At 46.7% G+C, this 26,588-nt stretch overlaps 1 protein-coding gene across 4 annotated transcripts in view; it reads right to left on the bottom strand.

Annotated features, from left to right (window-relative positions):
• Nucleotides 1–26,588, bottom strand: part of Actn (alpha actinin) — a 121,228-nt gene that overhangs the window by 16,212 nt on the left and 78,428 nt on the right. For 2 of the 4 annotated variants that reach the window (XM_070522139.1, XM_070522141.1), the window contains exons 2-11: nucleotides 13,817–14,138; nucleotides 11,549–11,636; nucleotides 10,678–10,756; nucleotides 10,499–10,580; nucleotides 8,617–8,702; nucleotides 4,532–4,624; nucleotides 3,386–3,693; nucleotides 2,359–2,572; nucleotides 1,280–1,537; nucleotides 200–358 (exon numbers count right to left, since the gene is read on the bottom strand). In XM_070522139.1, coding sequence (XP_070378240.1) covers nucleotides 200–358; nucleotides 1,280–1,537; nucleotides 2,359–2,572; nucleotides 3,386–3,693; nucleotides 4,532–4,624; nucleotides 8,617–8,702; nucleotides 10,499–10,580; nucleotides 10,678–10,756; nucleotides 11,549–11,636; nucleotides 13,817–14,138 — 1,689 coding nt within the window. Of the gene's footprint in view, nucleotides 1–199; nucleotides 359–1,279; nucleotides 1,538–2,358; nucleotides 2,573–3,385; nucleotides 3,694–4,531; nucleotides 4,625–7,674; nucleotides 7,761–8,616; nucleotides 8,703–10,498; nucleotides 10,581–10,677; nucleotides 10,757–11,548; nucleotides 11,637–13,816; nucleotides 14,139–26,588 lie in introns of all 4 variants that reach the window. The other 2 variants (XM_070522140.1, XM_070522142.1) reach the window with 1 other exon arrangement.

Here is a 26,588-nt window from a genome sequence, read left to right as displayed (position 1 = left end):
CGACAGGGTAAGGTATATTGTAATGGAAGACGAAGGTGACAAAAAAGTGCACAAAAACAAAAGAACAAAATACACAGACCAGCTACGATGCATCAAAAGAACTTGCTTTGGTCCAGTTTACCCAACAATGCTAGTTGCCAATGTAATACACAACTGGCAGTCACTACGCACAGCCAGCATGAGAGAGTGGGACACTGACCTGAGAGGTGAGAGTGGTGTAGGGGTTCTCCACGCCACCGGGCACCTGGTACTGACTGGCGATGGTCTGCACTTCCTGTGCCAGGCCGATAATGGCCTTGTGCTCCTTGTCGGCTTCGCCGAGGGTCTGCTTGAACTGCTCGTGAGCATCCATCAGGCCCTGCACAGAGACGAAGGGGTGTTGGGAGGCCTGCCTATGGGAAGGAGCTGCAAGTGCAACTGAGTGACGCAAAACTTTGATCGAGCTCGGGAAAAAACTGGCACACGTGCTTGTTGTTCGTCCTTTTCTAGTCACTTGTCTTAAGTTTGGCGCTAAGCGATGACATACTGAAATGAACCGTTCGATAGTGCACCCGAAAACAGTGTACATACTTTCTAATTTGATGCACAGTAAAAGAAAGAAGACACAAAAATAGACCATGAAGAAAATACACATAACTTGGAGGAGTAATTCAATACTATTCCTACAAACAGAGATATCCTGCACGAAAACGTCAGCACTGTCATTGCCACTCGTGGTGGTAGACAAACATTGCATTGCATTGACATACATACTATACGCAAGTGAGGCTGACTTTCCTATCTCTTTAATCCCTAAATTTTACAGCAACAGATGCGTGGGCTGTCGGGCAAGGCGACACGATGCCCGATACAATACAAGGAGACGACAGTGGCTTCCGTAAACAGCACCGCGTCGAAAGTGATATGCCATATTCGACACAAGTCGCACCTTGTTTAAGCCCGTGGGAGCATGCCTTTGCGTGCACCAGTGTGGCAGCATTGGCCGAACGAGGGGGTGCCTCCATCAGCACCTCACACAGCCGCGTGGTGGGTGCAAATCACTGTGGGGGGCATAGGCTGCAGTGGCAGTCGTTTAGATTATGAGCAGCGGAGCCTCGGTTTGTGACCTCTAGATACCGAAAGTGCATGCTACAGAGTACAACTCCACCGGGCCCGACAGCTCTACGACTCCGGCAACTATTTCAATTATAGCTTGCACGCTGGTTCATTTTGGGGTCAACTGTACTCGTTCTACGTCTTCGCATGCAGCTACGGCAACGAGAGAAGGAGGCTGTCGCACCTGAATCTCCTCCATGGTGTGGACGATGAACATGTCGACGAGGTCCTCGCGTGCGCCATCCAGCCAGTTGTTGAAGGGCGCCACCCGCTTGGCAAACTCCAGGTGCAGGTGGTCGATCTTCTCGAGCACGCGCTCCGCCTCCTCGAGGGCGCTGCGCCTCTTCTGGGTCAGCGTGCCCAGCCGGTCCCACTGGTCGCAAATGCGCTGGCAGCGTGCGTTCACCGTCGCTGCGTCGTGGTAGCCGAGGGCGTTCAGCTCCTGCGATTCACACGGCAGCAGGTGCGTTCTCCGATTAGATTTGGCAAGCCAGGTTGCTTAACTTGAGACATCCAAAGAGACAGTGTGTGTTGTGTATATCGAAAGACGTTGCGACATATCTGTGCACTGAGAGGTAGGCCTGGAGATGGCCAAAAAGGGCTTTGGAGAAGGTCTCATCTCCATGATGTTGCAGTAAGAGCTAATACCTCCTCTCCAAAATGATGCTGGCTAGTGATAAAATGATCTGCCCTAGGCACCAAATTATTCACGGCACAGGAATACAATGGGCTGGTGCTGGTAATTTTCTTCAAAACCCCCCCAAAAACTCAAGGAGAACTCAATAAAAGCTCAAGGAAATCCCTGATTTATCTCACATTGTATTTGAGGCTATGGCTATACTTGATTGGTGTTGTAACAAATGACTGATGAAATTGAGGTTGTGATGAGATCCCCTTGGGTCAGGTTCAAACACAATGAAAGAAATGAGACACCGACCACGAAAGATTTGGTAGGGTTGATGTTTCGGCTCCCATGTGAAAGCCCGTACGTTGACTTTACTGAATCTTTTGAGGTCGGTGTCCCGTTTTATTTCATCACAACAAGTTACTGAATCTACAGGCCTCTGCAGTTTGACGACTTGCATACGTCGCCTTCCAAAACACCAATTTCCTAAAAACTGCCACCTCTCGCCTAAAGAACACTAGTGCCCAATGTCTGATGCCCTAACTATGTCAATGGGCTTTTGAAATGACTGCAGGTCTTGATGACAGCGCTTGCTCGTTGTTAACAAGGCTTCCCTCACCTCGTACAATTTTGTTTACCTGTGCAATGGCAGCGATCTGCTCGACGCGGTCCTGGTGTGCGGCCAGGTCGCTCTCAAAGGCCTCGTGCTTCTTCTTGAGGGCCTTGACCTCGTTGAGGCGGCACTGGCGGAAGTCCTGGCTCTGCAGCATCTCCTCCTTGCCGCGGGTCCACTCCTCGTGGATGTCCGCCTTGTGCTTGAACTTCTGCGCCAAGTGGTCGAGGCGCTCCAGCCTGCAGGACGAGACAGGTTAAGCGATTCGATCAGGCTCATTTAGGGACAATCTCGAGCGTTGTTCATTTGCGAGGAACCCCGTGTTGAAGTGGTGTGCTTGCTCCGTGTGTTAAGGAATAATAAAAATGATCATATGTAGTGTTTTGATCCCACACAGCTCAACATATAATTTTTGATGCGCTCAGTTTGACAACTACAAACACTAATTTAAGCGAGGCAAAGTTAATGCAGAACCTATAGTATCTTTTCTTTCTATTGTAAGAGCAAGCTTTCACTTGAGGGTACTGCAGTTCAAGAAACCAATTACTAAATACATAATGACTGTCCTAATTCACTTACTCAATGAAAAAAAAAATATGTTGTTTTCCTTATAAACATACTCTCCGTGGCCAGAAGTAAAGGTAAATAAGTTGCCCTAATTCTCCTTTATGTGGAAAGATGTTTGCATTTTGCTTTTAGATGCAGGGGCCGATGTAGCAAAAGACTACTAGGACAACGGAAAGTTAATTCAATGGCTACGTTGAAGCAGAATGTAAAATGGCTGTATAAGATGTGTGCCTAAAGTTTCTGAGCTGTAGATGAGCCTAAAATATATATTAACTAATGTTATTATTAACTACTGTTAATCAACATGTCTGTTTGGTCCCTTGAGATTCTGATCATTGCGATTCTACTGTATAATGCAAGGTGCTTTTTTTTCTACCTGCTAAAGGGGGGGGAGTCAAGCTTGGCGTCACACTTTTGGAAGCACATTGCCGTACTTGACACACCGCTCGAAAAAGGAATCCCGCACGATGGGAGCGGCCACTCACCGCATCATCTCGGAGAGGAGCCACTCCTCAAAGCCCTTCTCGGCCGTCTCCAGGCCCTTCCAGGCGCTGGCGATGTCCGAGACCATCTTGCCTTCGGAAGGCAGGTAGGCCGGCCTGTTGCTGAGCCTCAATTTGGTCTGCAGCGTGTTGAAGTTGGTCTCCAGCTTAGCCTTCTGCTCGACCCGCGGAGGCTTGTGCGTGCGCCGGTAGGCGCGGAACTCCTCCAGCTTCTTCTGCACGCCCGGCAGCGTGTTGTCTGTTGTGCGGTTCTCCAGCCACGGCGTGGTCCGTCGGATCCAGTCCAGAAGCTGCGTTCCCCACAGATTGATGCAGCAAAATTTTGTTTTGGTGGCCAGGAAACATTTGGTGGAATAGAGCTGCAGCTTCCCTTAATCGTAGACACAAGAGCAACCGCACCACCAAAACGCGTATTCATAGTTTCTGCAACTCAAACGATGATAAGTTGTGTGAGAGAGAGAAAGAGAGCTACTGGACCACATGCTGTCTCTATCAAGCCTTTGTTGGAAGTGTTGCAGAAAAAATAATTTTCCTAAATCAATTCATACCCATTTGGTTACCCTTATGCACATTCAATTATTCGTGTTATGATCTTTTTGAAAGTTCCAGGCAATGCAGTAGATTTTGGTACACACTGCAAAAATACGGGTGATCCATGCTAATCTGCCAGAGTCTTGAACTAGTGCACCCCTTACAGAGGGATTAAGAGAAGCTATGAACCATAAAGACCCTATAAAACACGGAATAAACACTCTATTCCTCAACTCCGTGCATCCTTATATTCTAAAGTTTCAAAATTTCTAAGGAATGCAGTAAACGTGAGCACCTAGAAAATCAAGTTCTCTACAGTTTTATGAATTTTCCTTTTTTTCCACTCAAAGGCTTTTCTATAACGCTCCACGATACACTTGCCCAGCCTAAATCCTCACAAACAATGCAACCTTTCCATCCACCCAACTCTAAACCATAGGCAAACTTTTGTGCAAGCTACTACTACTACTACTACTACTACTACTACTACTACTACTACTACTACTACTACTACTACTACTACAACGACGACGACACGCAATAGCTAAGGATGCATGACAAAGATACAGGGGAGGACGTAAACACAGTGAAACTCACATCACTGGCCAGGCGCTCATACTCCTCCATGAGGCGCTCGTTCTCCTGGTTCACCTTGAGCACCTTGCAGATGCGGTTCGCGGCGGTCTCGGCCTAGAGGCAACGACAAGACGAATCAATAAGTAAAAATTCTCACAGTCAGTCGCCTTTGTGCGAATTCTCTGAATTCCCTGTATATTTTCCTGAATGAGAAGAATCACGAAAACCTAGGGGCTCAGTTTACTGTGATTAACAACGAAATCATGCAAACCACAATGAACGCAAATTAATTAATGTCCTATTAGCAGTGCAAACATCACGTTTATTATTTGAAATGTAGAAATAATAAGAAAGACTGAAACAGAGAAATGAAAGTGGAAACTCTTATAAATCACTCTGTCTGGAACAACACGAATACCTCGTATAACTCATCCCATTCAAAAGCACTCGCTGCAGCCAATTTTTGAAAAAAACTGCAGTTTACGAAACATTTCTTTTTCTCGCATGCAGTCTCAGACTAGAACTCTCTTCCCAAGCCGTGTATTTGAGGCGGCTAACTTTGATGAAGCTGTTGAACTGCATTAATCCTTTAGAACATTTTTCGTGTATTATTTTACAGCAAAAGTTACAGTTTTACAGTGCACTGCCAAATGCTTTCATGCTTTTTTTTTTCCTTTTTTTAAATATGTGCACACTGTGTATATCACATGCACGTTTGAATTGTTGTTCCGTGCACTACTGCTTGTGCCACCAAGGTTGCAGTATTGTGAAACAAACAAAAAAGAGAGAGAAAAAGAAAATACCAGCTGGAGCTTAGCCCACATACTGTTATCCATGTGAAAATGATGGTCTCTATTAAATTTCACTGTTTTCGTTCAAAAAGTATGGAGAGGTCATGAAATTATGAGAACGCACACAAATGTTTAATCTTTTGTTTTCTGTGGGGACACTATTTTGCAATGCTAGTGATTTCTACACAGCAAGGTCTTTTCCCTTTTTATTATACAGTAAAAGCTCGTTAATTCGAACCGCAAGGGGAAGCCGCTTGAGTTCGAGTTAACGAAAGTTCGAACTAACGAAAGTGAAGGAGAGCAACAGTACACTGCGATTTGGAAGCAGTAGGGCATGTCAGAAAGTTATGGCGTGTGCCGCGGGCACACGCCATCTTCAAGTCGAAGCTCTGGGTCCGACTGTGCCACACCACCGATGTCCACCGAAACGAACGTTAGCCGAGGCTTAACACCATCACAATGAATCGCGACGGCCGATACCTCCTAAGCTGAAAACAGAGGTGCACAACGGATGAAGACTGCCGAGACAAAGACGCTGAACATGTGAAGGTGGCGAAGGCCCTGATTCGTTGGTTCTTGATTGCAAGCGCAGCGGCGACGTACTTGATTCGCTGTGTTTTGGCGCTTGCCGTGCCATCTCCGGACAACATTAGCAGCTGTACAAGATTTGTAACGCCTCCGAGATTCGCAACGAGCAAGAAGTCTCGGAGGTTACGCAGAACGGAGAGGCGGCAGCCGCCGCTGGCTTCTGGCTGACCCCGCGCAGGTTAGATTTTTTTCCGATTTTGCCTTCTCTCCGTTCTCTCCGTTTCGGAGGCAATAGAGCCTTGTGTGTAGGCAGTAGGCGTGTTTCTCTGGCCGTGTGCCAGGTGAGCGTAGTTCGAATTATCCGTGAGGGAACCTTCTCGCGTTCGAATTAACGGACTTTTTTATACATAGACTTCTGTGGAGCTTGGCCGGACCAAATCGTACAGTTCGAATTATCCATAAATTCGAATTATTGAAGTTCGAATTAACGAGCTTTCACTGTAGTATTTAATGAACAAATTGTTACACAGCACAACAAAAAGCAAAATCATAATTCTGAAATGCAATGCAGAAACACAAATAGAAATGGATCTCTTCCTAGGGAGCACTCTGATCAGCTAATTCTTATCAATATTAGCACAAAATCAAAAACTACTACTGCTGTTCAACTGCCTGAACTGTTGATTGGCTAATGACAATAAGATCACCTTCCTCGAAGGCATCACATCAGGTTTCGTGATTACAATGATAGTGCTCTGCTAGCTGTCATAACATCCGGGTTGCGCTGAAATAGGTTTGCCCAGTAGATTGTTCCTGGCATACCTAATGACTAAACAAATCATGATCAACAAGGTTCAATGTTGCCTAATTAAACTTTCTCATGCACAGAAATAAATGCATGCTGCCTCGTAAAATGCAAGAAAATGCCACAAAGGATGCAGCAGCCAGTCTAAATTGAGCAACATGCCAAAGCAGTAAGATGCACCAGAATGACTTAACTTGGTGATTTGGAGCACCTTTGAAGAAAAGTGGACGCAAAGCAGATGGGATGATGAACAACACAGTGTTCTGTGAATATGTAATGTGCCCTCATCCGCAATAGTTTTCAGAGCATGAGATTCAAGAAATAAAGATGAAATTTCAAAGCAGCTAATGTAACCGTCCCTGAATAAAAAAATTCAACTGAATATTTCCCCATACCTCTACCACACCTCTCGGTTAGGTTCTTACCAGCTGAGTAAGGAAATCGCTCTTTTGTTCACACGGTCTCCAACATGAAGTGCGTCTGTGAGCAACAAAACTGCATCTGGCAACCCGGTGAAAGACGATACAGTGTATGTCGGCGACCACAATGACTGCTTCTTTTCTGTGCATCTTCCTTCCCTTCAGCTCACAGTTATTGTCCCACAATACATCTTGTTGTCTGCAGAAGCAAGCCTTCTGTTTCCAGTCTGTTCGTGTGCTGTTGGCTTTGTCTGTTTGCTTGTCTGTGACTCTTCTATACATTTACTATGGAACCTAACCAACTATTCCAAGCCAACACCTTATTTCTTTTCGCAGCGCACATCATGTATTTAACCCCTTGTCTTTACGTCTTATCTTGCATACTAGAAAACAGCATGAAAGATGCAGATCATTGAGTCAACAAAACAAGCATCGTCTGCTTAATCATCTAAGTGTCTCCTGCACTGAATCTAGGCAACTAGCCCAAGCTAATGTCTTGCCTAATTACATCTTTCTCAGCTTTCAACAGTTACCTGTTCTATGCACCACGCCATTTAATAGTGGCGTGCAAAATGAGATGCCAAACAAGACGTAGGAGAGTTTGTTGTGCATCGTCTTTACCTGCTGTGCTCCGGCAAAGGTGTGGTAGTAGGACGACACGTAGGTCATGATGGCCCGCTCGTCGGGCATGGCCGTGCTGTTCATGTCTGCCCTCGCACGCACACACCACACCAGGCAGCGAGAGCAAAAGTGGGCATTGGCGACGGACGAGGTTTGGGGGAGGAGGGAAGAGGACAAGTAGAACCACCAAGTGCCACACAATTAGTTTGGGCAGGACAGCATGCGTGCGGAACTAGGCGTCAGGCGGCACACGCTAGAACCATGATAAGCTACTCTTTATGTTAATACCTAAATCTACAAACATGTTACATGTCTACCTGCTACCTCTGTATCTTGTTCACTTTTCCTTTTTCTTGTTAATTTCTTTTCCCGTTTTCTTGTTGTCTAGGGGGTGCTGACTGTGCAATGTTTTGCATTCACAAGTACAGTTCATTTTGAGCATGCCATCACTGATTATCGATATCACACTTCTCTTGTATAACCAGGCTGGCTTTATCTGAACTTCCGTACACTTTTTTATGCTGTTGTATGCTGCCACTCTGTGACAACAGTCAAAAGATGGCCGCTGCATAAAACAACAAATTATCTTACAAAACTAAGAATAACACCTTGCATTATGGTCGTTTGAACGAACGGACAACTTCACTCCCTAACATACTCTGCAGGTTACTCTGTAAACTGGGTAATGTTAACTGGAGCAAAAACACACACACGCCAAACAGGAAGTACAAGTAAAACACAGCACACAAAGGGGTCAGTCCACTGCAACAACACTGCAAAACCTCAGGCACTGGTAAACGAGGGTCATGAAGGTAATTAAGTTGAACTACCAGTTAGTCATTAGAGCAGGAAATTGGGGAGAGAGAAGTTACTGCCTGCTTGGCGCACTCCCGCACTCCACTGAAAACCTTGCACACCCACACGCGCTGCAGTCGCCGTTACCTGCTGCGCCCCCTGGAAGGCGTGGTAGTAACATGACACGTATGTCATCACAGCCCTTTCGTCTGGCTTGGCTGTGTACACCATGTCTGGAGGGGGGTGCGAGGGAATGGACGCCAAGTTATCTCAGAGCGCTTGACACGGAAAACTCGCTGACAGTAATGAGAGTTACGGTGCGGTGATACGGCAACTCACAAATACTGTGCATGACATGACACATTAACTGTGCGCCTGAGACAAACATATAACGCACCGCACACTCCCCACACATCATGTGAAAAATGCCCACTAGGTACATTAGGTCATATGCTCACAATGTACAGAATGGTCCAGTCTAGTGCAGGGAACACCAGTAAGTAGTATTCTACCATTAATTACATCTTCATATGCAATGGAACTACATGCAACTTACACTAAGATGTCTGTCACATGGTGAAAGAAATACTGAAGCTATAATGTATTTGTTAACTGTTATTTGTTTTCTTTAGGAGTGGGCCATATTGTACTTTGCATTTGCCAACAAATGAGCTTCAATATGGTGCAGGTTAAGACCTGCATCATCAGCTGCAACCTCATTACTTGCCCTCTGTTCCTCTATGCGCCAAAACCTAGCTCTTGAAAGATGCCAATGTTGAAAAAAAGAACTTCATTTTTGGTGCAATGTCATGATAACGAGCAAATGTAATTGGTTGGCACAGCTATAAAAATTTTCTGTATTGTACTGTAGCGTACTTGCCAATGCATTCTTAGGTTGTCATCGACTCCAATCGACCTGACATGCCAAGTGGAGATGGCCAGTTTGTTCTCAGTCGGTGCTGTTATCTTGAATGCTCCCATTGCTGTATGTAAACATGATCTGTCGGCACTACCATGATAGGACCAGCACATGGGGTGGTAACTGCCACACCATTTATCTAGCACTGCAGGTCTTGAGACTCTTCTTCGGTAAAATAATTTCCTTAAAAGTCCACAAAACTGGCTCACCTTCTGTGCACTACAATGGTAAAGTGGTGGGAAAATTCCTAGCCTTAGCTATTAACAACTTGTTATGTGCTATGCTACCGATCCACAAGTACTAATGTTTGGCAAATTAGTTTTGCAGAATCTCACAAGGTGGAGAAATCCCAGACCAGGACAATTTTTTTTTTTTTTTGACTGTGAAGCTTTCTTCAAGAGAGATTTCTTTTGGTTTCCTTTGAAACTTTTTACTGCATTTGGGTGGATGACAATATTCCCTTTTCGACTACTAAGGTATGTGATGTGCATCACCAATGTAGGCTCCCTTAAGGTACACAAAAAGGGACGTTCTAGATCATTCAGTGTTATCTATCAGAAAGGCATTGAATACGTAAAAACTGAATGGTCAGATTCAACTTAATGGATGATTAATCTAAACATAGCCTGTTGTAAAGTCTACTCCATTTGATGCATTACAGCACTATTTTCAAAGCAAGCATTTCCAGTGTGCTTGCCAGACAACAGAGGGCAACATTAGAAACAGTAACCCATGTTACAACATTACGACAACTGACCTCCATACAAAGTGATGTACGATGTTTGGTAAAAAAAAAAAGTCAATCAATATATATTGGGTGCCACTACTTCTATGGCTGTTTTTACATTTATAGATACAAGGTGTTGAATAAAATCATGTACAAGTTGTTGAACAGCAACTTAAGATGCTAACAAAAAATAAAAAGGCGTTAAAAACTTTAATTAATGACACACCTATTACCCAGTGTCACACGGCACTGGCCAAGCCTACCGCACCTTAACTTGCTCGAAGTCTGTCAAGTGTAAGCGTCATTAAAGTATATTTAAACAAGATGTTAACTAACACGTTAAACCATGTTAAAACAGCTAAGTAGCATTGTGCAGTCCTCACCTTCAGCGTCCAACATCCTGGGAATGTTCAGGTGCTTCTCAGCAACGTCGAAAGCCAGGTTCAAATTATCCAATGGGTTCTCCTGCACAAGGGAGGAGCAGCGTTAAAATGTAAAGCTCAACAAAGTGTCAGAAGCAGCTTGCATAATGCAGTGCTAGCACAATTAACCATGTACTGACCTTCTTGAGCTTTCCATAGTCGAGGAGGTCGGGACGATGTCTATGGATGAGGGCGCAGAAAGCCAAACCATCCTTCCAGCTGTAATGGGAGGACGGCGCTCAGTTATAGCATCAGCGCCATGAAGGTAACAATGTTCTGACATGTCATCACACATCAATTTCGTGCAAGTGCCAACAGAATCGGAACATGGCATGCGACCAAGGCCCCGGCAGTAGTGCTGCTACCTGGTGACAATGGTGTGACAATGGTGTGACAATGGTGTGACCCTGACACTAAAGCTGGGACTCATCTAGCTGCCAGAAACTTTCCTGCCCATCCGGAAAACCTTTCCTGATGGACAAGGACAAGGTGTTTAGTTGAGTAAGGTTTATTTGTTCTTCATAATGTGAGCATACTAATAATTCTTGAAAACCTCTGAAATGTACCGTAATGAAATGGGTTACACTTGGCAACTCAGTTGTAGATGATATCCTTGCCTGAAACATCCGCATCAACACTGCAAGAGTAAGGTTTGCCAAGAGCCAGCCAGCATGCCTTCTGAGCTAAGTAGGGCACTGGCCTGTGAAAGCCCCATGCATTCATCCAACTGATACTATCTTAATTGGCACATGTGCGGGCTGGCGCAAGAGTACACAAGGAAGAGGCCTGAGTGTCTCTGTTGTTGTATGGCCAGCTGTGCAAGTTATGCAAGCTGTACCCACAGCTGAAACAAGTGGTCTGCAAGAAGAGGACCTAATTCCTACTGTATTGAATAACTGTTCCTGTGCACCATCTTCTCTTCTTTCTTTACCTCGCTCTCCCCTCCTCTCCCACCTTTGAGCAATGTTAATGATGAAACCAGAGAAATGATATATGTGCATGTAATCTTGCCTGAGGTGGAAGTTCTGGACGTTGACGTTCTTGTAGGGGGCAGTCTTTCTCTGGCACCACAGCAGCAGACCTTCTTTAGCGGTCATCTCTACACATATGAGACAACGGAAAAAAGAAAGAGTCCAGTTAACAAAAAATGACCAATGGCCATGCATCATTTGAATCTCGATTAACACATTCAGACCCCCACACCTTCACTAACATATGGTGGGGGTGACAAATGGGTGAAACTTAAGGACCGATTTATGCAGAGTGTTTCAAATTAAGGAAGCCAAGATGACCTAACAGAAGCCCATGTAACGTCTTGCAAATTTTCCTAATCTTGATTCACTATAAGAAAGTGAAAGTACATGCTTCAAGAGCAATGAGAATTGTTTTCCTATATACTAAGGATATTTTGGCTGTTTAGGTGCAAGGCTTTGCTGATAGCTGTAAGATGATGAAAATTTATTCGTTAAACACAATATTGACAAAAAATGATTTTAGTTGAACCTCAATTACGCATTTCTGTACTGTGCACATCCCTTCGCAGCAGCATCTTTTCATTTGTTCCTTAGTTTTTCATTACAATTTCATTTATTGCATAGTTTTTCATGTATTTTAGGTGAATATAGTATTAGCCTTCACATTTACAGATGATTCAGACTCAATTCGGCATCTAAGTGCCCAATCAATGGCCCATGCAAGTACATATATCCAAAGTACAACAGTGATGATGGAAAGGAAGGATTAACAAGAAGTCAAGTTTAGATTTGAAGTGATCAGAAATGAATAGGTTAGATAAGCATTCAAGCCAGCAGCAGGCTTTGTTTTCAGATTTGAAGATCACTAGACCAATAAACCTAAAGCTGCATGTGTGGCTGATTGTGCTAGCAAAAATGAGCTTTGAGAGACTCATCGTAACAATGTCTTCATCCAGTGATGCAGCCAATAATTTTTTTTGGCAGGAGGGAGGGGGTCACGCACTTGACCAGGACCTAATGGGGGAGGGGGCTGGGCAGGTGGCATCCTGGTACAATCTTTTTTTTTTGTCAGGGGGGGGGGGAGGCGGGCATGTGGCCATTGTCGCCCCACATGTCCGCCGTTACTACATGTGTCTTCATCTCAACTACCGCGCCTAAATTCAATTTGCGATGGCTGGTAAAAGGCTGAGCATACACACACACACACACACACACACACACACACACACACACACACACACACACACACACACACACACACACACACACACACACACACACACACACACACACACAAAAGAAATAAACTTGTTTAAACTGCCCTATAACATTACAGATATTAACAGAGCGAGGGAGTGGGGGGGTTGTGCACACTACGGTGGGGTTATGTTTCTTTCCAGTGTGCAGTTGAAGGTCACCAAAGAAAGGAGGGGGGGGGGGGATGTGTAAACAGATGCCAGACTGGCACACTGTAGTGGCTACGATAAGCGAGCCTGATCGTAACATGCACGAGCAGCCTTGCACGTGCCCCTGCCCACATAAGGTCGCCAGTTGTGTGCAGCGCTGATAAGCTGAAGCTGCGTGGCTCGCCCAGGGTTGCTGCATTGCTTCCAAAGGCACACAGCGTTGGAGAGCACGTACCCCAATGAAAGACAAACAGTGGATTGTATGCTTTCTTTTCTTTTTTTTTGCACAACCAAGCAACAAACAGAGGACACGAAGATGCACGACCAACTGCAATACGTGTCATGAGAGCTGTTCTTGGCACATCAGAGTTGGTCATACAGCTTCGTGGCTGCCTTGTGCTTTTCGCCTATTGATTGTGCAAACACCACGCCAACTCCGCTGCTTGTGCTTCAATTGTTGATTACAGTACAGCAACACTGAAAACCCACTGCATAGCGTGCTGCTTTAGGCAGAGTGATAGTGTGCTTCTCAGAGAGAGAGCATGTGCTTGCATGTGTACGTGCGTTTGTGCATGTGTGTGTGTGTTTGAAGCATCGCACTAGGAAAAAGGCATTACCCACATACATGAGATATGGGGACACACACAGGTGCTGTGTACGTCTGTCATTAACATGTCTGTCCAACTTAAGCCCAGTCATTTGCAATACAAATGCACCTGCACGTCATCTGTAGTTTACTCAGCGATCCTGGAGCCCCCCACCACCACCATCGAATAACCACAACCACCGGGACCGGTCGCTTTACGCTTCGTCGTGGCCACCGAGGTCGTCATGGGCATGGCCATGCCAACCTCAACCACACATAAGAGCGAAGAAACTAAATTCCTACACACACGCACCTTCAACGGAGATGTCCTGGATGGCGAAGCGGAGGATGATGGTCCAGATGAGGCCGAGGGTCATCTTGACGTTGCCGTCGACGATCTCCTCGGCACCGATGGAGACGAGCTTGACGCCCTTGGATGCGATGAAGTCAAGCGCTTTGTTGACGTTGGCGATCTTGTGGAAGCGCATCTTGCCCCGGTCGGGCTTGGGCAGTGTCTCGCCCGAGATCACCTCGAGCAGCAGCATCAGCTTGAGACCGTTGCGAAAGTCCTCCTCGATGTTGTCGATCTGGGTGCCCGCCTTGCGAAGGTGGGAGTTGCACCATGCCGTGAAGGTCTGCACAAAATGGGGGGGAGTGAGGAAAAAGTGAGCAAATTGAACTGAATCATCAGCACTCGCGCAGGTTCAAACTTTAAATCATTTCTCCCAGAGGGAAAAGCCAAACCACCACAAACTGCCTTTAGGTGGAGGCTATAAATAGCAACACTAAATCAATTTAGACTAGTAAAGTCTTCCTTAATATGTATATTTTTATTCGACTGGTGGAAAAAGGTTGATTACTACTCAAGAAAACAGAAGCCGAATTCACCTTCCCCTATATCTCTCTATTTTAATTTCGTGCCTAAACGTGATCGCCGGTATATGTCGGCGCATGACTCTGTGCTTGCCTCAAAAGAATTTTCTCATATTTGGACCACTTTAATGCTGTTCTCAAAACTTTCTTTGTTTTGAATGCAGTGTAATGGTTCTTCACTGATGAACAATCAACTACGCCCTAACCAACTCAGTCAAGACCCATGACATGAGAGCAAACTGGTGTGGAAAATGCAGACATTAGGTTTCGATTTCGCGTTTTTTCAGAGTGAATTTCTTGCTGTAGAAAATATCAGACCTGATTAATCTTCAGTATATATATATATATATATACACTCAAGATTAATCAGGCCCGTGACGTCAAGATAAGTGGAATCACAGCGGAATACAATTTGGTACGTGCAAAACAAGCTCCCCGCACTTCGGCTGAACACGACATTAAAACATATCGTCAATCTTGTTACTAACGCTGCCGTTCAGTTCTGTTCGAAATACTTCCAAGATTTGTACATTCACCTCGCTTTGGCACAAGCTGAGTGAACACGCTTCTCCAGAAGAGCGAACGAGTGAGGTTACTCCACTCCTGAGTATACGATAACTCTCGAAAGCGGAAAGTCAAATAGACAACACTTTTAAAAGTTTACACCCTTTGGGTTGTACCTTGTCCCACAACAATAATCGCCATCTGTCTTGGCCGCATTTCCTTTCTTTAACGCTGCGAGCCGGTAATTCCCAGTCACGAACGGCTTGCACATTATCAGCGTGACACGGCATTCCCGAAAGGAAAGTAGCGAGCACAGAGTTCTCAAGAAAGGAAATGCAAGCAAGGCAGATGAGAAGTAGGAGAAGCAGTTTATTACCTCACAAGAAGCAATATGCAGTTGCTACCTCAGAGAAAATAAGCTGCAGTGTATGTGCGTGAACCATCGCAATTTTAATCGCCAGCGGCACATGCGATCAATTACAGACAGTGCTGACACGACTAGCGTAAATTGTGCAGAATAAGAGACGACGATGAATCCTTATCACCCTCTTCCCGGCAGTACAGGAGAAAGAAATATAAACAATTATTTGCAAACATCGCAAAAAAAAAAGAAAGCGAACAGCATCCACCACATTTAAACAGTCACATAATCGGGTGCTCTGACCATGCTGGAGTACTTTTCAGCACGTCATGCTGATCTATTTCCTAATGTTTTGGTGCTTCCGTGCTTCTTCAGGGTAAGTGAATAAAGCTAAGAGTGAAAAACTCGGCAACAGTTGTTTCTGGTTGACGCCGGAGTCCTTTGAATCAGATGACCCTGCAGACGGTAAACGTTGTTCTAGCTGAAAAATGACAAGGAGGACTGAAGGGAAGGCGACGATACACAGGCTATAGACTTCCAAACCGTAAAAAAATCTAGCACCGCGTCCCGTTTTCACCCGCCCGTGTCATTTCACGCTAGCACTCGACGCCGGAAAGGCGTCCGAAATACGTTGCGTGTGGTTCCGCCAGCACGCAACGTATTTTGGACGCCTTTCCGGCGGCGCGACCGGCGTCAGAATTAGGCAGTTTTAGTACTGCGTACGTAGCGTACGCAACGGCGTTGCGTACGTAAGATCGCTGCGTTCTGCAAACTGCGCATGTGCAGAACGCAACACAAACGCTACGAGATGCGTACGCGGCCGCTGCGTACGCACGCATCCGATTCTTGCGTGCGTACGTAGGGAGCCTTGCGTGCTGCTCTCGTGGTTCTCGTTTGTTCGGGAGAGCGCGAGACAAAGGAGTTTCCCAAAATGGCAGCGTCAAAGGCGACTAGTGGAAGGCTGTATTTTTCAATGGCCTAGGATTTGGCTTTGCTGCGTGAAGTGAACGCGCAGAAGCCATTCCCAGACCCTGTACATTGATATTGGGAATGCATAGCAAAAATAGGAACTTTGTTTTTGAGGAAGTGTTCAGTGTGTGCTGTTTGCGCGAAAGGCTCGACCTGCTTTTGGCGCAGTTTGTCGCAAATGACCGTGCCAGCCTGAGAAAGCAAGTACTCGTTTTTTTTATTTTTCTCGATATGATTCGTGTATTATATCCGCATTAAAAGTAGAGTCTCTTAAAGGCCTAAATATAGTCCGACGAAGCGGTAACGCGCCCACACGTTACATCACGTTAGCGAGATCAACAGCGTCTAGTTTGGCCGACGGTTTGACGTACTGGCGGACACGGCCATACGCTCCGACGCGCCCGGCGTCTAACGCTCGCCCTCTTACGTACGTAGGCATTTCGCAGTACTAAAAGCCCCAACGCGACACGCGCTCCTACGTTCCGCAAAGCCCTTGCGTGCTGCGTACGTATCGTCATGACGCAGTACTAAAACTGTCTATTAACGCCCACTTCGTGTCGCGCGATAACCACGCACGTTCCCTTTCCTCTGTAATCACGCGGGAAATGGTTTTGGGCCGCAATTAGAGCGTGGCGTCCGTGCAGCGCGCAAGCAGACGCGCCGACGCCGGTCAAAGCGACGCGACGCTGGAAATACGCTTCATGTGGTTGTCGCCTAAACACGGTACTTAGGAAAAAAAAAAAAGGCACGCTTCGGCGCGTACGGGGCTGTCTTGAATAGTATACTTTTTTGCTGTCCCGAAGAGTGACAGCAATTCTTTAAGAGAAATTGCTCGGTGAGTGCCGCTCTCACAGGAAATGCACACTTTCATTGACTGACGAGAGCGTCACCTAAGTATATAACGCGGTGCGACAAGTTTTTCTTACTTTAGACGTAATCGCTCAGAGACGTGGACAGCCCTGTCAGCCGATGAGCGATGTACAGTCACTCATATACTCACGGCACTACAATACGCTCAGTGAGGGGAATGCGGAAATGTCTCACTGTCTTCGGATACACAGTGAGACAGCCTTGTACGACTTCACTTCTCTCCAAGATGCTCGTGTAGCACACGGCGCTATTCAAGCAATATGATTCAATGAGTTATTGACCAACGCTCGCCAATTCGAAAAGAACAATATAAGTCGACGCGTATCAATTTTCAAAGTCAACACGCCGCTAGCTGTATATCAGTGGAGTACGTAAGTACATGGTGAAAACGAATACAAAACGCCCCGTTCACATGGGCGTTTTATAGCGAGCTTGGATCGACCTATATACACAGATCCATATCGCTTCCACGACAACGTGCGCATTGCCATGCGGTCCACGGGCCAACGACTTTCACGAGTTCAAACTGAGAACTCTGGAACCAAGTATGCACGTTACAAGCGGCGCAACACCGAATGCTTCAGTGGAAGATTCGCTGCTTGAACGGGGGAAATACAAGGCGCATGCACTGCCGACCACTGCCTTCGATTCTGGTAAAACAGCTCTATATGGAGCCACGAAAACGGGAAAACAGCGCTAGAATTAAGACGGGTACGGGATAAGAAGGAGCACACAGACATCGCGCGCTTGAGTGTTCTGGCAATTTTCCGTGACGACGAAGACACATGAACCAACTACCAGTTAATTCTCGGAGTCGCGAGGGTTTAAGAAACTCAATGCATGTAGTACAGGACGCACACCGTGCCCCAACGCTAATTAATTCACTCGGCGTTGTCGACTTGTCCTTCATGGTAGCCTAAATTGCGGGCAAGAATAAACCACGCCAAAAACCGAACAAACAGCGAAGAACCCGGTGCCCCGGTGGCCCGGCTTAAGCCTCCCTTGGCCTCCTGTGAGCGCCGCAGCGATTTTCGAAAGGCCCACATTTCAGGGCGCACGCGCTGTTTTCTCGCGCGTTCCTCGGGGCACTCGTCAGCAGATGCTCCCGCTGGCCCGTCGTCTTGCCCCCAAACGACAGCCCCGGGGCGCACGAAAAAAAATTCGGCCGCGGAATTCCCTGCCAAGAAGGTCGAGGTGAAAAAGGAGGGAGGAGGTGGGGGTTGGCCCACCCGACGCCACCGTTGCCAGTTCATCGCCGGCAGCGGAGACCGTGTTGACGCAATACTATTCTGGTGGCGACCTCCATCCATCCATCCAGGCTCGCCGACGCCCGCGCCCCCAAACGAAAACAGGGCATTCTGGCGCGCACGAGTGTGACGGGCGCGCCGGGCCGCGACTTCTGCTGCTGTTCTCTCGCTTTGCACAGAAGAAGCAGAGCAGACGACGCGGGCACGGTAGCCGTGTCGTGATCCCCATCACTCGTTTGCAGCCTTCCGCGCCTGGTTATAACTGCTCTGGAGATGGGGGAACAAAGGCGCCGAGACGAGTGTAGAGGACGACAGGATTTTCAACTGGTGGTTTATTTCGCACGTAGCAAACGTTTAACGGACCAAATGGCGGATACGTACGCAGGCCTCCCTGGCAGATGCGAGCAACGTGACGACAAAAAGAGCGGTCACGCAAAAGTGAAATAACAAATACAGTACATTTTGTGGGAACGCAACGGCGTCGCCGTCTGCTATCAACTCTGTTAGAACAAAACCCTGCATCGCAGCGATGACAATCAATCAATCAATCAATCAATCAATTTAACAAACAATAGAAAGAGGTCGCACTTATTACTGTGCGAACAGCCAACACAGCCAACAGACACGCATTATGTATGACTGCAGTGGCTGGGTGAATTCGGTCGTCTGGATGCAGACATTTCTGAACAACGATGCCAACAAAGCAACACTACACTGCAAAGCTATAACTGGAAGATATTACGAATAGGAGAGGTGAGCAACCACTCCATGACAGACGTCATGCAGGCGACAGGTATTGACCGGTGCGATGATTCACCATTCACCGTTGTCCTCACATGCAGGCGACGACAGCACAAACTACGCCCAACACACGACACAAAAGAAAGAAAGAAAGGATAAACAGGATGATTCATACCACTGTAGGAAACATGAGATGTACATTGCAGGAAACGCACGCGAACAAAGTTAAGGATGCGTCAGAAACCTCACACGAAGCTGCGGGGTCGGAACTTACGCGACGGTATCAGCAGCAGTCCAGTCTCCATTTCAGTAAGTGAAACTAGAGCACTAAGCAAGCCAAGCTCACAATTTGAGCTGCCGTCCTTCATTCCCGGTAACGCGAGACCGGTGACATAGAAAAAGAAAAAAGTAGGAAAGAAAAAAAAAGACTATATACATGCACACGGAAGTGTTTAAAAATAGGCGTAACAGTAACCGCGGTTGACACGGAAACCAAGGATCGTCTGGTCGCAATACATATCGCGTATCGTAACGGACAAGACGACGTTAACAGACAGCTGCTAAAGGAAGTGCTACCTCAGAAGCTTCTAAATACATAAAAAGGGAGAAAACTTTTTGCTTCATTGGCATCCACTCCACCGAATTTCATGAGGTTTGTCGCATTTAAATGAGAACGTTAAGAGGAAGCTTTAGCTCGGGTGCTCCTATCTAAATACATGTGAAAGGAGGATTCGTTTTTCTCGACAACCACTGCACGAAACTTGACGAGGTTTGTTGAATTTAAGAGAATAACTTAAATCTAGTGACTGTTGGTTTCGAATTGGCAAAAATCGCAAATTTTGAGAAAACGAAACTATCGAGTTTACAACTCTGTAACTCAACAACGAAAAACGATATCACAATTAGATGAACTGCATCTAATAATACATCTAAAGCGGACAAAATTGATATGTTACACATGAATCTAAAAAAAAATATTAGTAATGTGGAAATGCAGCTTTTGCAGAACCCTTCTACACAACGTAATAATTCACGTAAGATGTAAATTGACACATTCAATTTGTCCGTTTTGAATGATCTAATGGATGGCGTTTACAGAACCGCGCTATCTTTTGTTGATGCAGGACTATTAACTTGTATTAAACTTCGTGCTTCCATGTCTTCCGAACTTTCCCATTTTTGAAGGTTCTCTTGAGAAATTTCAGGATCTAAATAAAAATTCCGCTGCCAACAGTCACTAGAATTCAACGATGTCTCTCAAATTCAACAAATTTCACTAAAATCGGTCCAGGGGTTATCTCAGAAACGCGTTTTCGCGTTTTACATTTATTTGAATAAGCGCGTCGGAGTTGGGCCCAAGCTAAAGGTTCCCTTAATGAAAACACTTATATGCATTTCTGAGTTCGCTTTAGCGCTGAATATTGTATTTCTTTTGCACATACACGTTAAAATATTATTCGTGTGTGTTTAACGTAGCTTATTTCTTTTCCCTCCTTCATGTAATGAATCTCCGTAGTAATTCCGAAATAAAATAAAGATGTATCGCCAGACAAATTAGCACATATCTTTTAAACGATGCCTTGAACGCATTATTTATGTGGGGCGGTTCCGCTCGCGGTAGAAGTCTACTAAAAAGAAAGTATTTGTCGGTCCGTGGGCGACGTTCAATTGGACCTTCTTTCAAGATTCGCTTGCCGGACAGAGCTTGTAAACTCAGTCGGCGCTGCCAAATTTATTTCGCGCTAATTCCCTCGCCCCGTCGATCACTCTTTCAGATGCCCGGCGCCGTAAGCCCGAAAACATACGGTACAGGACTACAGAGAATCGATACATCACGTGACACGTGCGTTTCCGCGCACGAATATATATAGTCGCGCTGACGTCATCGCCAAACGATTCGAAACGCATAGCGATTGCTACGTGGGAGCCGAGGCCGACCTGTTGTCGAGCGAGCTATAGTTGCATGCGAGAAACAAATCGGTTCGACTCGTCTTCCCAAAGCAAGCTGGTTGCCGTAACAAGTCGCTTTCCTTTAAAGAAGAAGAAGCAGAAGAAGAAGAAGCAGAAGAACAAGAAGAAGCAGAAGAAGCAGAAGAAGAGAAGACGATTATTGAAATGAGTGAACAAATAAACCGGTCGGCACGGCGTTGTGAGAGGCACAGCAAACCATAAAAGGGAAACCCAGCTGGGAATGCTGCCAGCGCGTGGCCGAGGCCAACCACTCGCGAGGTATATAGGGGTCGGATATTCAAATGCGCGGCCTAGGGAAAAAAAAAATTGGAGGACGCTTAAGCTTCGCCTTCAAGAGTGGGACGCGACAGCGTTCCCGTCGACCCGCCAAGGGGTATAAGACAATGCGCTACGGCACAGCAATCACTTACGATGCGCCCCGCATCGGACTTAGCGCCCACCTATCACGCGGTGAACGTCGAGCAACGCAGCGTTCGGCGCGACAACGAAACGTGCGCCTGAGCGAACGAAACGAACCAAAGAACTCGGTGTCTCGGAGGGGAAACGATCTACGCCAGCCAAACGTCGTGATCGGCACGGGCAGAGAGATAGATAGTAATCTAAACCGGGAGCCCGGTGAAGCGTCGTCAGGGGAGAGGGAGTCCCGCGACGCGCCTGGCAGCGGTCCCAATGCGCGCGCGGCGCGCCTCCTGTCGGGGCAGCGCCGTACATTGAGAGGAGGGGGTCTTCTGTGTTTGCCGCAAGATGGCTCTGCGTGTGCGGAAAGCGCAAAAGAAATGCAGCGGAAACGCACTTCGCAACTCGTGTAATTGTGACTTCTGTACGTTACATGTTCATAATTACCGATATACACCGCAGTATAACTTTCCACGGCTGGTTTCGAAGGCAACACCGCATTCACTAGAGGCGCGTTTGCACCGCTTGGAAGCATCGAACTCGTGGCTGAGTGGTAGCGTCTCCGTCTCACACTCCGGAGACCTGGGTTCGATTCCCGCCGGGCCAATCTTGGAAGTTGCTTTTTATTTATGAAGCGCCTGCCGTGATTTATCGCTCACGGTCAACGCCGCCGACGCCGACACCCGACGCCGACGACACCGGCTTTTCTGCGACACGAGCTCCTTAACGCTATCGCGTTAAAATGCGCACAATAGAAGCGCGTGCCTTTCATAGCACCAACCGATGAGAGGGAAAACTCCTGCGCCGTAAGATCTGCCTGTGAGCTTCAGGGCACCAGTAAGTTTCTGTCCGATGAAAATCTCGCTCTTAGGACACTTCTCTCGTCTTCCCAGGAGCTACGTTGTATTTTTTTTTCGATAATTACTAAATTAAAAATTAAGTTATGGGGTTTTACGTGCAAGAACCACGACCTGATTACGAGTCACGACGCAGAAGGGGGCTCTACGGAAATTTGGACCACCTGGGGTTCTTTTAACGTGCACCTAAATCAATAGGTACACGGTCGTTTTCGCATTTCGCACCCATCGAAATGCGGCCTCCGTGGACGGGATTCGATCCCGCGACCTCGTGCTTAGCAGCCCGATACCATAGCCACTGAGCAACCACGGTGGGTTAGATAATTACTTTAAAGAAACATTGTGCTTCGAAAAAAATGCACTTCACACAACTTTAAACTAATTTAGTGTATCTCTTAATTAAAGGCTGCCTTTCAATGCGAAGCGCTTTCCTCGTGGATCGTATAAGAGCGACCATGCGAAACTTTCTTTGCGAAAAACCCGAACAAGTTGCTTTTTTCCTTTTCTTTTTTTTTTGGCTTCGTGCTATCGTCTTGGGTCGGTCCCTTCTTTCTCTCTCACTCCATTGAAGAATTCTTCCAACTACAGATCAGCATGCACAAAATGTGCACATTACGATAGCGTTGATGCAAACGCGCACTACTTTGTACACGCACCACACGACCGTTTTCCAAGTTACGATCACATAGACTGCAATCATGCACGCTATGACAGGCCTCTTTGCGGTATAGCTTACAGTGAAGTGTTGGAACAGAACAAACTTCGTCCTTGGTATAATTTCTCTGTGCATTCTGAGCAAGCCGATTCTTTGAACAACTAGAGCCAGTAAGCGTCGAACGGCAATTGTTCGTTGGTCATATTGATTTGCGGAAAATGAGAACACACGATGTTTGGACGATATCGGCGCAAGGAAGCGCAGTGACTTCTTGCAAACATCGTGCACGCCATTCAATAGCGTTTCAACAGAAAGTGTATTGAACTCGACAAAAGAAAACCCAATAGAAAAACACTACGGAATTCCGAAAACTTTCGGAAGGGGACTTGCTCGGACACTCTTTGAGTGACATCTTTAAAGCGCCATATCGAAGTAGACGGGGTGTATAGATGTATAAGGCCTTGAAACGAGAATCGCATGACTAAATCAACAACTGCTTCCTGTTTCGAACAATCTTAGCAAAGAAACTCTCGAAAATTTGGCCAAGCCTATTAGACTTGCCTTCCCACAAAGTTCACGCAAGTAAAGACTAAAAAAACAAACAACACATTTTTGTTTCTTTAGCCGGCACGGAATCAAGGTGTCTCGGTACTACGGAATGTGACAGCAGCACCGCAGCTTCTTCATGACGTCACAACTTCAGTCCGACCCGCCATACCCCTCCTCCAGCTCCCATTCCTTTCATTTTCCCGACCACTACGCCGGCAGAGCAGCAGAAGTGCATACAAAACCAGAACCAAGCCGCGCGCCCTGAACAGTGCATTCCGTTTCGTCCCTCTCCCCCTTTGCCCCTCCAACCGAGGGTTTTCCTGGCGGTCAAAATTAGACCCGGTTGTGAGTAATACGCCAGAGGAGAGTAAGGAAAAAGAAAAGAGAAAACAGACGAGAGAATGACGTCTGCAACGACGAACGGGGACGAGCAGACGAAAAATCTTGCGAGGCTCGCGCCACGCGTCCCGAAAGCGAAGCCACGCGTTTGCGCACAATGCGGCAACAGGAGCCGGGAGCTGGCGTCCAACCAAAACCATACGCAGCGTCAATGGGGGGTGGGGGTGGGTTAAAACTCTAAGGTTACCTAGAGGGAAAACTGGTGCCGAGATGCTGTTGCATGTATGGGAATGCCGGGGATCGCTATTCTGGAGTGCGCGATCTCGTATTTATTTATTTATTTTATTTATTAAAAATACTCTCAGGGCCCAAAGGCACTACAGACCCTTTTCACAGAGCAGTTCGCTCTAGAGGAACGAGATGGCGCTTTCGGCGGCGTGCCGCAGGTTGCCTCAGCGAAAGCGAACGAATACGAAACCATTACCCCTTCTGCTTTGCTATACTGTGCGATCGGCTGTCGGAAATGCGATTGGGTGTTCGCTATAGTGAACTAGAATACTCTCTAGTGGCGCGAGCGGCGAGGCGCAGGCGAGCCGTTTTCTAACTGACGCCATGAGATGGCGCCACCGCAACTTTTCATAGGCACAGGAATTCGCGTAGTTTTGAAAAGGTCGTCTGTCATCTTGCGTTTTTCATCTCATTTACTAATAAGAATCGCTCATTTATTACTTCTTGCTGTTCTCCGCCTGTCAGTTACAGTGACTAGGCTTGTTAATTATTGAAACGCGTCCGAAAACCACGTACCTAAGCAAGGATACAACATTCCTACTGTCGCGTCGTCTGCTAAACTCCGACTTGCAGAGTGATTTTTTGGCGCAAAACACCATCGCAGAATGACAAGCGGTCAGCATGACATACAGAGCAAATTATTTGCGCGACCATTGCTGTGGTTTGAAGATCAAGACCCGAAAGCAATGCCATTTAGTGTGTGTACTCACAGCCATTTATTGTCCACACACTTTCAGAAGTAAACCGTTTAAGCTAAATTTTATGCGGCATTTTGAGCTCATATATGGCTCAGAGAAGTCAATGGTCTTGTAAATATGATCGATTTACCGCTATGATGTGAGTTTTGGTGTTGTTTTTGATGTAGTAATAATTATAAAATTGATGTCACAGCTATGTACACATGAACACCATATGAAGCTTTTATTTACAACTGACTTCAGTTCAGAAATGATCAGAAAAAAATCTTGTTTGCAAAAATCCACAACTTCCCTGCCATTGCCTTGTTCAGCACCTACTCAATTTAAGGTGCTTTGACGCCTGCCGCTTGCTGTCGCTGGCTCGATTAATGCTCTTCGTGAAAAAATGCAGACGAGTAGACGACTTTATGCTGAAGACGCAGAGTCCGTTGCTGCATGTTGCTGCCTGAAGTTTCACCGTCAAGTTCGGTAACACCTGCCTATATTCATCATCCGTCATTGCTCCCTTGCAAACACAAGTTGCTTCGGCATCCTGCAGTACAGTTGCAGCGTCGCCAACAGAGGCAACTGTTTTTTCTGTGCACATCACTCCTTGGTAATAAATGTCAGCACAAACTTTGCCTCCGACAGGCTTGAAAACCACAGCTCGCTCATGCGTAATCACAAGCCTTGCTTGCATTTTCAAAGAAGACGTCGCAAAAATTAACCCGAAACGTTCGTCCTCGAAGCGGCACCAGCTCGTCGAAGGAGCGAGTCCACGGAGCGCCTGAAACGAGAAAGGCGAGGATTCTGTAGCAGCCAGCTCTCCCGGCTCTTGATGTTCGTTGTCAGCGCTGTTCACGTCCTGACACGGCTTCTTGCTTCGTGGTGGAATTGTTTGACAAGCAGATCTTTTCCTTTCAGTCCTCTGTTTAGGGGTTTTAACAGAGAGGTAGGCTGGACACCCAGGCAGCAGCGTCGGAATGGCACCGGGAGCTAACGACGGCTTGCCTCTGGGTATACGCACTTCAACGCCGTCGATTACGTGAACGTAGTCGCGCAATATGAGGTGGGCTTCAAAATGGTGCTCACACACTGCTGATAGTTCCGTGAGGCTCTTGTCGTGCCTTCGCATGTTCCGCTCCCACTTCCCTCGCAACTCGTCGTCTCTTGGTGCGGCAAACAACGATGCTTTAGGCGCGCCCGGGTAGCCGGTGCGGCAGCCTGGCGCAAAACAGTGGGAATCAGTTCTTCTTTTCGCCATAACTTCGTTAAATTCCCTGACACTGATGCTACATAGTTCCTGCTCACTGCTATCCCTACTTAACAGCAAGATACGAACGCCAAAGTAAAATTAACTGCGTGACAGCGCGCGCGCGAAGCGAGCTAAATCACACACCGCATTGCCATGTGCTGCCAACGCGCGCGCCGGAGGCTAGGAAAAGGCGCAGCAGCGCCCCTGGCGGCCGTCAGTGTCAACTCGCTTCAGCCGAGCTGGCCCCAGCAGCCACCGGTCGCGCCACTAGAAAGTATTCTAGTTCACTATAGTGTTCGCTAACGCACTGTGCTCCACTCATGTTGCAAAAATGTGGAACGGAAGAGGGAAGATGCGTGCAGTCGTTGGCCGAAAAAAAAAAAAAAGATAATGGCTGGCCTATTAAGGAACAGAACGAATCTGTGTGGCCAAGTTCACATACCGCTGCTACACAAGAAACGGACTGCCTGTGTTGCCGGTCCTTGGCGATGCGCGGCTTTCCTGGAGGATTAAAAAAAATAAATCACTCAACC

The sequence above is a fragment of the Dermacentor albipictus genome, chromosome 7, assembly GCF_038994185.2.
Source record: "Dermacentor albipictus isolate Rhodes 1998 colony chromosome 7, USDA_Dalb.pri_finalv2, whole genome shotgun sequence".
NCBI classification, from domain to species: domain Eukaryota; kingdom Metazoa; phylum Arthropoda; class Arachnida; order Ixodida; family Ixodidae; genus Dermacentor; species Dermacentor albipictus.
Note: the sequence above shows the minus strand (reverse complement) of the source record. Positions and strands in the feature narration are given on the sequence as shown.